At 35.9% G+C, this 15000-nt stretch overlaps 1 protein-coding gene across 8 annotated transcripts in view; it reads right to left on the reverse strand.

Annotated features, from left to right (window-relative positions):
• Positions 1-15000, reverse strand: part of LOC144956200 (mediator of RNA polymerase II transcription subunit 12-like protein) — a 119197-nt gene that overhangs the window by 78930 nt on the left and 25267 nt on the right. For 5 of the 8 annotated variants that reach the window (XM_078886636.1, XM_078886633.1, XM_078886631.1 and 2 more), the window contains exons 15-22: positions 13749-13975; positions 13012-13114; positions 11726-11749; positions 8564-8880; positions 7719-7958; positions 5506-5661; positions 3664-3827; positions 1192-1306 (exon numbers count right to left, since the gene is read on the reverse strand). In XM_078886636.1, coding sequence (XP_078742762.1) covers positions 1192-1306; positions 3664-3827; positions 5506-5661; positions 7719-7958; positions 8564-8880; positions 11726-11749; positions 13012-13114; positions 13749-13975 — 1346 coding nt within the window. The remainder of the gene's footprint in view (positions 1-1191; positions 1307-3663; positions 3828-5505; positions 5662-7718; positions 7959-8563; positions 8881-11725; positions 11750-13011; positions 13115-13748; positions 13976-15000) is intronic. The other 3 variants (XM_078886635.1, XM_078886634.1, XM_078886632.1) reach the window with 1 other exon arrangement.

Genomic DNA, 15000 nt, shown 5'->3' on the forward strand with positions numbered 1-15000 from the left:
TGGCCATAGAGGATGATATCACAGTCATATTCTCCTAATACTAATAACTATCAACAACTGGACTGTAATACAGGACACCAGACAGGGATGCGGGACAGTAATCCCAAATGTGGGACACTTGGCAGCCCTGGATTATGAACCAAAAGATGTGTGCCGCATTTTCAGACCTCTTTGAAAGGTCTCATATAAATTTACTTATTTATATTCAGACATGCCTTCCTGAAAATCTAAAACTTCGTAAAGTTTTGGAGATAAAAATCGTAGTCGCTATGGTTAACTTTAAATATCAACAATTTACCTTCACAAAGATTAAGTAACTTTTCAAAATCGTTAAAATTATGTAGTCTGGCATCAACTTTCATTTTCAATAAGTTTTAATGACTTACAGATGCTCATGAAGCTCTGAAATTGTAGCCAAATTTCGTAATTGTACGAATATTTTGTAATAGTAGGCATAACTGAACATAATGAGCACAGATAAAAGCAGCACTGCTCAGGTCGAAATAGAAGGAGAACAACTGGAAAATGTTAGAAATTTCATTTACCTTGGAGCACAAATAGAAGCCAATGGAAAATCGGCACCAGATATCAGGAGAAGACTTGCAATTGCAAGCAACAAACTAAACAAAATGATGGCAATCTGGAAGAGCGAGGAAGTCAGACTGAAAATGAAGATCCTAACATCCTGTATTTTTCCTACTGCAATATATGGATGCGAGACATGGTTTATAACCAAAGAATCAGAAAAGAGAATAACCGCCGTCGAAATGAAATGCTATAGAAAAATCTTACGCATCCCGTGGACAAACAAAGAAAGCAATGCAAACATCATGAAAACACTAGGACTAAAAAAGTCCCTGCTAATGAGTAAGATAAAAAAGCTGAAACTCAATTACTTTGGGCACCTGAAAAGACACGACACACTAGAGAGAGATGTACTAGAGGGCATGGCGGAGGGCAAAAGAGGCAGAGGAAGACCACAAAGAAGATGGCAACAGGATATACAGGAATGGCTCAACACCGGCGTGACGGAATGTGGCAGATGGGCACAAGACAGAGACTTCTTCCGAAGGACTGTGTGGGAGGCTACGTCCAAGTCATATGCCACAGAGAGAGAGAGAGAGAGAGAGGCATAACTGTTTATATTTACATTTGATTGATTTTCAAATGATGATAGAATGCATTATTTACCTGTAAGGGAGCGCAAGTGGTATAAATATCATAGAGATATGTCAACACGCATCTCTCTGGTGTGGAGCAGTTGATTGGATTTGACACATTCACCAATTTCAAGATGTCTGTGAGACTGTGCAAGAATGAAAATATAAATACTTCATTTTTTAGTTTATTCTTAACAGCTTCTAAAATCTTTGTATCTCATAAGATCAGATAGGGAATGAGATTAGCAGAAGAGTAACGTCCCTTGATTGGACGTCACCTTACAGAGAGAACGTCAAAATGGTTTTGCGCATGTGTCTCTCTCGTCCTCGCTTTCGATGAAGTGTCTCATGCCGCTTTCACCGGAGGCGAGGACGAGAGACGCATGCGCACAGCCAACATGACGTTCTCTCTCTAATAACTTTTCCGCCGGTGATTTCCAATCAGGGGACGCTACTCTTACTCTCCGCTAATCTCATTCCCTATAGGAGAGATTTTTTAAAAACTTCTGAGATCTAGAAGGGGAAGAAAGAAAAAAAAAAGAGTCATACGGCTCAATATCCAAAGTGCTTTACAAAGGGTACAAAGCCAACAGCAAAACTTAACATGTAGGATAAAACCTCACGCCTTTAAAAGTGCTATTACAATTTTTTTGGACAGAGACAACACTGTTACTGGGGCAGGAACTCATTTTACACCTGAGTACAGTGAGAGAAAAAGGGTAAAGAGCCTTTTCCTAAGACTCCAACTTTGTCCTGTCCTTGGCTCTAACCTAGGAACTCATTTTACACCTGAGTACAGAGAGAGAAAAAGAGTAAAGAGCCTCTTCCTAAGACTCCAACTTTGTCCTGTCCTTGGTTCTAACCTAGGAACTCAATTTACACCTGAGTACAGTGAGAGAAAAAGAGTAAAGAGCCTCTTCCTAAGACTCCAACTTTGTCCTGTCCTTGGTTCTAACCTAGGAACTCATTTTACACCTGAGTACAGAGAGAGAAAAAGAGTAAAGAGCCTCTTCCTAAGACTCCAACTTTGTCCTGTCCTTGGTTCTAACCTAGGAACTCATTTTACACCTGAGTACAGAGAGAGAAAAAGAGTAAAGAGCCTCTTCCTAAGACTCCAACTTTGTCCTGTCCTTGGCTCTAACCTAGGAACTCATTTTACACCTGAGTACAGAGAGAGAAAAAGAGTAAAGAGCTTCTTCCTAGGACTCAAACTTTGTACCTGTCCTTGGTTCTAACCTGGGACTTACAGGTCCAAAGGCGCGTGTCATACCAGATGACCAAAAAGCTCTACACAAAGGGGTCTTTATCAATCCAGAATGTAATCGAGATTGTCTGTGATCACCCTGTTCACCAAAGCAGTAATTGGGTAGCTGAATCTGTTAGATCTGGCATAAAGTACTTTGCGATAGACTAGCGTTTCATCTAAAGGGTAGCAAGCAATTGCTCTTGTCTAGTACTCCTTTGAGTCATGTCTTTTCACAAAAGTCAAGCAATTTTAAGAATGGTCAGAGGCCAGATCAGTGACAGTGATTGTGGAAAATTCTGGCCCTGATGTTGTGTCCTTGGGTAAGGCACTTCACAGACATCAACCCACTCAACTCAGGTGTGAATGAGTACCTGTCTATAGGCAGTGAATGACAATGTAAGAGTGTGGGCACAAAAAGGATGCTAATAGGACTATGATGCTGTATGAATTGAAAATATGGTTCCGTATGACCTAGTGGGGGAATAAATGAAATATTGTGAAGCAAATCGAGCAAGGTAAATCCATGAAATACTCTAAATAAATGTTCATATTTATTCACTTCCCATCCAGTGACCAACCATTTTAATACTCTTCAACAGTCGTAACGTCACTTCCTTCCTTATGACGCATAGTAACTTAGTAACACTGGCTCTAAACTATTGGAACAATGGCGGACACCCGTATGAAATATTTCCCCGGCAAGCATAAAAGCGTATCCAGAGGGGGAAAAAACCCCCCATAAATTTGATCATGTTTTGACTTTTACACATTCTGATCACAAGGCATATGAAAAGTTCTAGCCAGCATGAAGAATAAAAAGTAATGATTTTCTTTGTTTAGAACCAAGCTGGCCGCCGTTGCCGGGTGGTGTGACATCAGACTACTGAATCCAATTGCTTTGCTTTGATTTAATCAAATGCCATTGGAAGGTTCTTGAAAATTATTTTCTACCTAAGCAAGTGTAACGTGTGGGTCCTGATAGCCCATTTGGTTGAGCACTTGCTTCACACCCAAAGGGACCAAAGATTGATCCCGGGTAAGATATTTCAGACCCCCCTGTCTACCCAACAGTGATTGGGTAGCTAGGTCATAGCAGAAAGTACTTTGCGATAGACTAGTGTCCTATCCAAAGGGTAGCAAGCAATTGCTATTGTCCGTTTTATGCTATAGAAATCGGGATAAATTCCAGGCTCCATGAGCCTCAATGGCTCTGAATGACTATTAAGCGTAATGTGTTGTTGGAAATAACTCACTCACCCAATGAACAGGTCCGAGCTCAGTCCCTGCGGACACAAGAGGTAAGAATGGTATCGCCTCAACACAGCTACAATGTTCAGGCAAACTTCGGTGGTGTATGTCATACGCAGGAATGACTCCTTTTGGTGAAGCTCCTTCTCCACCTCTACCAAGTCCTTCAGAAGCTGTGAAGAGTATACAATAGTAATATATGAATAAAATGTGTAACGGGTTATGTCTGGAATTACGCAAAACTTGGACAACTTGCTAAATGCCTCCACCAACATTCTTTACAAAAAAATAAAATTAAAATTATTTTTTTAAATTGAGCTTTTATATAGCGCAATATCCGCTAAACATGCTCAAAGCGCTTTACAAATGGTCCCTGACCAACAGCAACATGTAACATGTAGAACGATACATGATGCCTGTTAGGCTATTTTACAATTCTTTCCCAACACTGTTAACGGCCAGGTACTCATTTTACACCTGAGTATGGTGAGTAAAGAGCCTTTCCCAAGGACTCTACTATGCCCCGAGCAAGGCTCGAACCCAGGACCTTCCGATCCGAAAGCGAGTGTCATACCACAAGACCACATAGCTGCACTTCATTTCTTCACTTATTTTTTTCACATTTTTATTATTGTAATTCTTTACTTTATGGTTTGGACAACGTGGGTGATTCCTGTTGACATCAGACATCCTGTTTGATGGATTATTTACATTCCATCATGGAATGCCGAGGCCACGGGATCGTATGGGATTATCATCTTATAATATTAACAAATTCCAATGTTTACAAAACCAAGCTGCTAGAGAAAAAAAAACCGGAAAAAACAGGAGGATATTCGGGTACCAATGCTTTTAGATCTACAATGGCTATTGTACCTGCTTCGGATAGAAATGTTAATAAAATTGCTCTTCTTGTTCATAGCTGTATCTACAAAAGAGCACTTAGTTATATTAAGAATATTGTCGAATTGTACGTTTCATTGCAGGATAGGATCTGAGATTAAGTTGGAAATTAATCGCTGTAGCTACTAAGAAAGGCTCTAAAGAAGGGTCTGATGATAACCCAATGCGTTATGGTCTCATTGTTGTAATGGAAATATTGTCAATCCAACTTGTACTTACTTACAGGTCTGATAACCAAAATCCTTATGAGTTTATTGTTGTAATGGAAATACTCTCAAACCAGCGTAAAATATTGTCCATTACAACAATGTCAACCGGGTCCCACCATTATGTTCAGTTCTCAGACTTGCAAATATGTGAACGTATGTTACAAATAAATTTGGTTTTTATTATGACACAAATTCATTTTTACTTGAAAACAATGAATTATCTGGAAAAAAAAAAAGTTACTTAATTTTAAAAATATATTCTGGTTCTATTTTAGTAGTTTTACAGTGCCTTCAATTATTTTAATAATGAAATATGTTACAGTGAATGACATAATCAGTTGGATGGTGAAAAGGTTTGAACTGAGATATTGTCAAGTTTAGTTAGAAGGTCAATTTTGATCAAAAATGAGTTCTTGTCATACATGATTAAATCAACCCTTTTTGTACATCTTCAGGGAAATATCAAAGCTCAATTTCACTTCTAAATATTTTTACAGCTAGTCAAGTTGAAAAAGTATGAAAAGCTGCTGGATACCTTTCCTATACATCTGACCATAGCTTAATGAAAAATCACCCGATTTACTTCAAATAAAGATTAAACTGCTCTGGAGAGCATATTCTTTCTGAAAATGCTTTAAAAAATGCAAATCCAAAATTTTCACCTTCCGACTGGTTATGTCATGCACTGACATATATATATTAATTTTTGTAAAGTTAAAAAAAAAAAAATTCACCTTACCCTTATGATAAAATCCATAAGTCCATTGATATTAAGGGCTGCCTGCATCAGGTCAAACAAGAAAGAAATGTTTTCACCGAGGGGGAGGTAACTAGAATTGCCGGCAGTGAAACTCTTGATTTGGTCCAAAACAGCAGAAGTACACTGAGCTGTCACCTGATTAAAAACAGAGCATCAAATTATATTTAAATTCGACAGAAAACATATATTTTCTCATTTAATCAATTTTTTTGTTAGTAAATGTGACTTTAATTCTGTGCGTATTGCAAATTTGCCTCTTGAAGCTCAAAGAAATAAACAACAATAGTCATATATAGAATGGAAGCCTCAATTTAAGTAATGAAGACATGATGTGGACGTTTTTCGGGATTCCCTTTGCCTACATAACACGATGAATGAAATACTACAGATGAATGTGCTCTCTCTCTCTCTCACTCTCTCTCTCTCTCTCTCTCTCTCTCTCAGTCTCTCTCTCTCTCTCTCTCTCTCTCTCTCTCTCTCTCTCTCTCTCTCTCTCTCTCTCTCTCTCTCTCTCTCTCTCTCTCTCTCTCTCTCTCTCTCTCAGTCTCTCTCTCTCATTCATCTTTAGTGTTCCATAACAATAAAGATGCCAAAAAAAAAAAAATGAGTCTAAGGTCAAGTTTATGAGTTTTAGGCATAGTTTGATATTCCCCTCCATTGCAAAAGTCCTTCGTTACCAAGCTAACTCTTCTACTTGTTTACATTTCAAGATCATTTTACTTGCGGACAGAGTCACGCTAAATATTTCTCTATAGACATCTGTCAGGATATTACGTGAAGTATTTATGTTTTCCATTTGTTTTTGTTATTGACTGAAAAAGGGTTTTGAACCTGAAATGTTCAGTATTTGGTATTTTGTTCTTTTTCCAAAATGTTGTATCAAATTTTTGTTCATGAATTTTATTGAGGAGAAAGTGACAACATAAAAATGTTTAAATTTTCTTTCATTTTAACGCTAAAATCCCCTTTTTGGCATATCGTTCATCCCAACATAAATTTTGCATCAATCTTCAGTATTAAGAATGCTACAGAATGCTACAGAGTCCTACAGGATTGGATTTGATCATATTGGATTGGATTGGATTGGAATATATTTGATTAGATTGAATTGGATTTGATTAGATTAGATTGGATTGGATTGGATTATTTTGGATTGGAACATATTTGATTAGATTGGATTGGATTGGATTATTTTGGATTGGAACATATTTGATTAGATTGGATTGGATTGGATTATTTTGGATTGGAACATATTTGATTAGATTGGATTGGATTGGACATAATACTTGCAGAAAGGACGTGCCAAATATTTCTCTGCCATCTGTCTGGATTTTAATTGATTTATTTAATATTTAAGTTTCGAAGCTGTTATATTATTTTTGATCACGAGTTTGATTGAGAAGAATTGATATGATTTCTTAAACTGACAACAACAAAATTTTTTTTAGTTCATTTCAATTTTACTTAAAAATCCTCTTTTTGTCATCTCTCTCATGCCGAATGAATTTTGCGTCTATCTTCAGTATTAAGAATGCTACAGTATGGATTAGATCGGATTGGATTGGATTGGATTGGATTGGACATAATACTTGCAGAAAGAATGTCATGTCACATCCTACATGTTAAGTGTTGCTGTTGGCCAGGGATCCCTTGTAAAGCGCATTGAGCACACTAAGTGGATATTGCACTGTATAAATCTCAACTTTTTTTTTTTTTTTTTTTTTGTAAAAGGATGTACATAATCTATCTGGATTTCAAGTCATGTATTTATGTTTTCACTGGTTCTGTTATTGACTGAAGAAGGATTTTGAGCCCAAAACATTCTGTGTTTGGTAATTTGTTCCTTTTTTTTGGAAGCTGTTATGTGAATTTTTATACATTACTTTTTACGGTCACAGCTTCTGGCAGCTTAGGTGATCAGTCACAAAAAAATTAATAAAATAAATAAATTTAAAAAATTGAGCTTTAATACAGCACAATATCCACTAGACGTGCTCAAAGCGCAATTTTTTCGGACAGAGACAACGCTGTAAACGGCCAGGTACCCATCTTACACCCGTGTACGGTGAGAGAAATTGAGTAAAGAATCTTTTTCCAAGGACTCAACTATGCGCCGAGCGAGGCTCGAACCCAGGACCTTCCGATCAGAAAGCGAGTGTCATACCGCAAGACCACATAAAAGATCTACCAACCTGATGCTGGTCAAAATAGGACAGCTTGCTAAACTTCTGCATCATATTGTCAAAGTTGGGTGTGGGAGACGGTTGGGCAGGGGAGCTGGTGGAGTTGGCAGCAGTGGTGTTTGTCGTGGTGGGGGTAGGGGTGGTGATTGAAGTGCCGGTTGGGGTGGTCGAGGTCGTCGGGGTGGTGTTGTTGGCGGCGGCCGCTACTCCTTCTCCTTCCTTGGCCTCCTTCTCTTTCCTCTTTTTCACCTGGTGATTTGGAAATGGCGTGGAATATAATAATAATGATGATGATGATGATGATGATTATGAAATAATAACAATAATAATAAAAACAAAAATAATAATAATAATATAATATATAATAATAATAATAATAATAATAATAATAATAATAATAATAATAAAAATAATAATAATGATACTAATACTAATACTACTACTAAATAATAATAATAATAATAATATTAATTAATAATAATAATAATAATAATAATAATAATAATAATAATAATAATAATAATATAATATAATAATAATAATAATAATAATAATAATAATAATAATAATAATAATAATAATAATAATAATAATAATAATAATAATAATGATGATGATGACTATGATGATGATCATTATCATTAGAGTAGTAATAATACTACTACTACTACTAATAATAATAATAATAATAATAATAATAATAATAATAATAATAATAATAATAATAATAATAATAATAATAATAATAATAGTTTACAAGAAAAAAATAATTAACCCAGAGAAAGTGGAAAAGCTTCCCCCCCCCCCCCCCATTCTCTCCATCAACACCAACTAGGATTTCTTGTTCAGCTCACCTTTCCCAAGTCCCCACTGGTGACATCGATACAGTTGCGTTTACTGAACAACTTGACAATCTCTTTGGAAATCTTCTTAAACATGTGCCTGGCCTCATCGCGGGCTTTCCCCACCCCGTACAGCACGATCATACGTTGGTTGATCTCGTGGCTGGAGCAGTCGTCCTGCGGGATGGGGAAATGGGTGGTGTACACCATGTGTCGCGAGGGACCCCGAGGAGTCTGGGAAGTCGAGGACGTTGCATTGTAATCCCCACCAACCACGCCGACACTTCCGAGGGGTTGATCTTTCTCAGACTTGATGGATTTAACAGAGGCTGTGAGTAAAAAAGATGGAATTTATCAGTTGTCGTTTATAATAAAATTAGTTATATTAAACCACATATTATATTATTGTTTTATGTTATAAATGTTAAAAACAGGAGTATAATTCTGCAAAGAAAAATAAGATTAGATTAATAAAACTGTCATCAAGACAGTAAAATAACAATTATAAAGCATTCAAATTAGAGCAATACAAAACAAACCAACAAAAAAAAAATTTTAAAAAAATTTAAAAAACCCAACAAATTCCCCCCTGCTCCCCAAACACTAGAGACTGTTTCAGATATAAACCCTTAAAAAATGTTTTTTTTTAAATGAAAATCTTAAATCACAGAAATTGACCTAAAATCTCAGATTTATTTTAATAACAAACAGAAATTTTCTTCAACTCCAATTTAGCACAATCATCTCACACGACAATGAAACAATGACAACTACAATGAAACAATGACAACTATATCATATACTGCCGAATGCTGAAAAAAATATGTCTGTCCTTCTCATATCGATTGATTAAAATGACCCTTGTATTGCCAAAAAGTTATCAAACCTGGGACTTCAGTCTTCAGCACAACTTGCTGGTGTTTTTTAGGGGCTTTACAGCACTTGAGACATTTTCATGAGTACCTGGTTGTAAACAGTGTTGTCTCTGTCCGAAAAAAATTGTAATATTGCCTAACAGGCATCATGCCCCGTCCTACATGCTAAATGTTGCTGTTGTCCAGGGACACCTTGTAAAGTGCTTTGAGCATGTTTAGTGAATATTGCACGATATAAAAGCTCAAGTTTTGTTATAATTTGCTAGTCAAAAAAGCATAATTCTCGGATGTGCAAGAGTTATTTCCATACATATAACAGTCCAATATGTTGTTTTTAAAAACGGTTTCCAGATTGCCAAATTCGGACAGTCCCGATTTCATCAGGGCAGCTGGTAGCTACGTATACATATAGAATGGCAGCTATACATATACATATGGACCCCACTAGCTCAGTCATCGACGTCTCCTTACCCAACGGTGAATTCCATACACCAATCTTTGGACACAGGACTGACGAAATGTTTAAAAGTGTGGTTTATATTTTTTAAAATAAAAATAACATCACAAATAAACATGCAATAAACAAAACAAAAATAAAAACACTCGATGCAACGACATGAAAATAATACTTTTTTTTTCCATTGCAAATCAAAACCACAAAAGACAATATCAAGCTAGACATTGAATTAAAAGTAAAGTAAACGAAAAGGGACATTAACTTATCCATGCAATTAAACATAGAGTGGATTAGACATCAATCTTTTTTTCTTTTTTTTGGGAGGGGGGGGGGGGAGATGCAATGTATCGATCAAATTGCATTGTAAATTTGTCAAACAATAAAAAATTTATGACCCATCGTTTCAAAACGGTATAATGTTGGGAAGAACTGGGTACAGTGCATATGTCTCAAGTCAGAATTTTTTTTTAAGAGGAATATTTCACGGCTTTCGTTGAATGCTCATTTTATCATATATTAAGTGGAGCATTATGCCCTTATTAATTACAACATTGGTTACAAAGGACTTAATCGTGTTTATTAGTTCTTCAACAATTATTCCCTGTTTCTAGTATGATTTATATGTTAATAATTCCGCTTATAATGATTTTTGAAGATGTTTAAATACAACTGAGGGCCTGGAGCCCAAGCAGAAGAAAATAGCAGAGGACTTGAAATAGCAGAAATCCTCAAAATAGTGGAAAATTTGAGACCCATGGTACAAAGTGTTAGATTTGGAGTAACAAATAGGTAAGTTTCTTTTCATCATAGAGAAGAATACACACAGTCTTACACTCGGAAGATAGATGCAACATTTCTACGGTGTGGGTTGGTGTTCATAGATTATGGCTCTATGTATCACAATAATTATGTCCTCGTGTGACAGAAATCTTTTCTAATTGAGAAATGAATTTTTCATAAATGTCGGAATTTCTCCGTTGGATAAGTGAACCATTTGGGTTCAGAGGTGGAAAACTGCAGCTTAGTCTTTTCTTTTTTTTTTTTTTCAAACTTCTTTTGTTGTCTTTTTAGTTTGATTTCAAATGTGGGAATGGATATCCGCCTGTGTCTTCAGTTGTTCAAAAGTTTAATCAAGTTTATTCATAGTTTGCCTTTATAATAAATTTGGTTATTTGTAAATGTGAAGGTTGATTACTATTGGTGAGCACTTTTTTTGTTGTTGTTGACAAAACAGTCTGTTCTGTTATTACTACAGGAACCAAACAAAAACTTAAAATATGGAAATGGCTAAAAATGTCTCTTCTTTTTTTTTCAAAATGCGTTTCCATACTTTTTAAAGTGTGAATTAAAATTTTTTTTCTTGCAAAAGTAGAATGTGAAGTCATGCCTTAACAAGATTCTATCGATAATCTCTAGTTTTAAAACTTGTGATTTAAAATCGTTCATTCCAGGCATCTAATCCACAAGTTATAAAAAAAATAAGAAAAAAAAAAAGCTACTATAACATCAGGAATTTATTGAAATAAATTCCTAAAGAATTATAAATTTTCATTAAATTAAAACTTTCGAAAATAAAAAAAAGGGAAGAAGAAAAGGTACTCGATCATACACACAGGAAAATATTTACAAAAAAATATGCACAATTCTTTCACACATGCAATCTAACAAAAAAAATCTTTTTAAAAAGACAACAACGGACCAAACTACTGCTTCACCAGAAATCTTCACTGACAAAAAAAAAACCAAAACTATGAAACATTCAGGCATTCATAAAAACATTCATTAAAAATACAAAACAAACCAAACAAATAAAAACTACACAAAATGATTGAGTGGTGTTACCGTTCAGCAATCCCAGACTAAGATCTATAATTAGAAAATAAAAGTTTCACAAGTATTCAAATCGCACCTAGTTTTGCAAAAAAAAATATCTAAAATTAGTGATTCAAAAGAAAAAGTGGAAGAAAGAACAAAGAAGAGGATTTGTGTCTGGTGAATTTATCATCAAGTCTTATAAGGACCGATATAAATTTTAAGCTAAATGGCCCATTGGTAAATGGCTCAGTTCTGCTTCGAAACATAAAATAGACAGGAAAAATCCCGTGCTACCCTTTTGTCAATGCCAAGTCATACCAAAATTATAAATTGTGAAGATTAAGCAACCAGTTAAGTAATGATGCCAAAATAGGAGTTTGACTGTACAGTTTGGAAATAGAAAAAAAAATATAAAAAAGAATGATAGAAAAAGAGGAGAGGGGAAAAAAAAGAAGCAAGAAAGACTAAATAACCTCATTGATATTCCCCCATCATCTAAATCGAAACAGACAAGGAAATTTTAATTTCAAGAAAGTGACCGTGAGACAAATCTATAAGTTGTATGGAGATAAAGATAAAGGGAGTAAATCTGACTCATGAATGAACAAAACAAAACAAACGTTTCGGTCTTTGGCCTTTTTCAAGTAAACACAAAATATATATATATTTATATTAGATTATCATAATAATATAGGTGAAAATGTGTGTGTGTGTGCACACACACACACACACACACACACACACACATTTTCACCAATATTATTATGACAATCTAATATAAATATATATATATTTTGTGTCAAGGGAGATTGAATCTCCCTTGACATTTTACAACAACGATGGCAACTTTTCGGTCACATACTACGCAGGGACAAAAACATACCAGCTAACCAAGCCATGTCGGGATATTTCCAAAAACACGGGAACCTTTTCAGAGGAAGACCGATCACAACACTCCCTGTGATCCTAAACAAAAACCTCACAACACTTGGACAAAGCATTAGTCTCATAACGGCAGGGGACCTTGAAAATCTGGGAACCCTAGCAGAGGACCGGCAATATTGGAGACACCTCACACAGGAAATACTGGAAACAGCCAAGGCGACCCGATCTTTCGGTCGAGACGCGAAAGGCATCTAAGTAAGTAAAGTATATTTTGTGTTTACTTGAAAAAGACCAAAGATCGAAACGTCGTTTGTTTTGTGTTGTTCATTCATGAGTCAGATTTACTCCCTTTATCTTTATCTCCATTTTATTGACTCATTTAGGCACCTCTGGTTATAAAAGTTGTACACAAATCAAAAAAATATTACCAGGCTGCTCAGGACTCGGCTTTGGTTCATCTTTCATGGCCCCAAAGAAGCTTACTGGGTTTTCTTCCATCGTGTGAATGTCCATGTCTACCTTGATTTCATCCTGCACCAAAAACACACAGAACATAAAACAATGAAAAAAAAGAAAGAAAAGAAAAGAAAAGAAAAGGTGCGAATTTTTTTTGGGAAATAAAGATTTTTTGCTTTCTTAATACTGTCTAGAAAACAAAAAAAGAAAAGAAAAGAAAAGGTGAGAAAATGTTTTGGGAAATAAAAATTTCTTGCTTTCATAATACTGTCTTCTAAACAGCCGATACGTACTGATTTTTTTTTAAATGGCCACAAAGCAAGACTTGGAATGAAATGCTCTGCTTTAAAGGAGAAATGAATGTAGCAGAGTCATTGCTGATAATCATTATGAGACTACATAGGCTACAGTCTCAAGGATAATTGCCGAGGTAGAGGGAAAAAAAAAAAAAAACTAAAAACATGTAAGCTTGGCCTATTACCTAGAACATGAAAATGTTGCTGCTTGAAGTTTGAAGAAATAAATAACAAAAGAATTTGTCTTTAGTATTTCATTCATCGGGTTTTTTTTTGGTTATTTTTTTGTTGACAAAGGGGAAACCAGAAACATCCACATTGAAGGTTCCATTCCATCTCCATTCATTACTTACCAAGAACATGATACAAGCCACCTTAACTTTTCAATCATCGATACATTTGTTCAAACTTACATCGAGGGTGACTTCATGTTTGATGCTCTCCGGCTGACTTTTCACACTGAACAAGTCGTCCTGATCAGCCAAGGGGGCGCTGTATGCTGGTGCAAGGCCAAGATCTCCCCTGGATATCAACATGTGCATGTAGGCATCATGGGAGAACACGTCGTGGATGATGAGCTCGTTGAACAAGGCAATGAGGTTCTTGAAAGCCTGCCTCTCTTCATCTGTTGGATGCTCCGCTGTTGTGTGAAAACAATTAAGATTGAGCTTTATATATAGAGCAATATCCACTAAATGTGCTCAAAGCGCTTTACAAGGGTCCCCGTCAACAGCAACATTTAACATGTAGGACAGGATATGACGCCTGTTAGGCAATATTACAATTTTTCGGACAAAGACAACGCTGTTAACGGCCAGGTACTCATTTTACACCTGAGTACGGTGAGAGAATGTGAGTAAAGAGCCTTTTCCAAGGACTCGACTCAACTATGCGCCGAGCGCGAGGCTCGAACCCAGGATCTTCCGATCCAAAAGCGAGTGTCATACCACTAGACCACATAGCCACACAACATTATCAACATTAGTAATACAGTTCACACCGGATAAATCGCAACTCAGTTAATCGCAACATTTTCCAAGAAACAGAATTAATTCTATATAAAAGTCACAGGTTAACTGCAACAAATTTCGATTAATCACAACAAATTTTGACTTCAAGAAGTGGCAATTTTTTTTTAAATCAAACAAACAAAATATCATGATTTAAGTTTATCATTGGTGAAATCATGACAGGTTGAAGAATCGAAAGTGGGCAGGGTTTAATGCCACCAGATCAATGATAAGCTTGATCACAGACCTGCCAACCCTTCATATTCCAAACGTGGAATCAGAAAGTCAGAAGATAGGAATTTGAGACCAAAAAAAAAAGAAGGAATTTCTTAACAATGGATAATTCTGTATCGAAATGACCACCCACCAACTTTGCCACTAAACAAATAAAGGCAATATTCCGGCATAGCTGGCAAAACTACATATCACATGTATTAGGTAACACAATGGGGAAGGGGGGAAAGGAGTGCAATTAATTTTCCTACTTATCTCCCTTTTGGCAATCATTTCTAAAAATTCACCCTTTTAACAACCCCCCCCCCCCCCTCTTCATTTTTTCTTCTTATCATCAGCATTATTTTTTTTTTTTTTTTTGAAAATCAGAATGTTAGAGACAATGGCGGAATTGTGGGCAGGTACGTGATCATCTATTCAC

Source organism: Berghia stephanieae, chromosome 10 (assembly GCF_034508935.2).
Source record: "Berghia stephanieae isolate SIO BIC M18660-M18661 chromosome 10, UCSD_Bste_1.3, whole genome shotgun sequence".
In the NCBI taxonomy this organism is placed as follows: domain Eukaryota; kingdom Metazoa; phylum Mollusca; class Gastropoda; order Nudibranchia; family Aeolidiidae; genus Berghia; species Berghia stephanieae.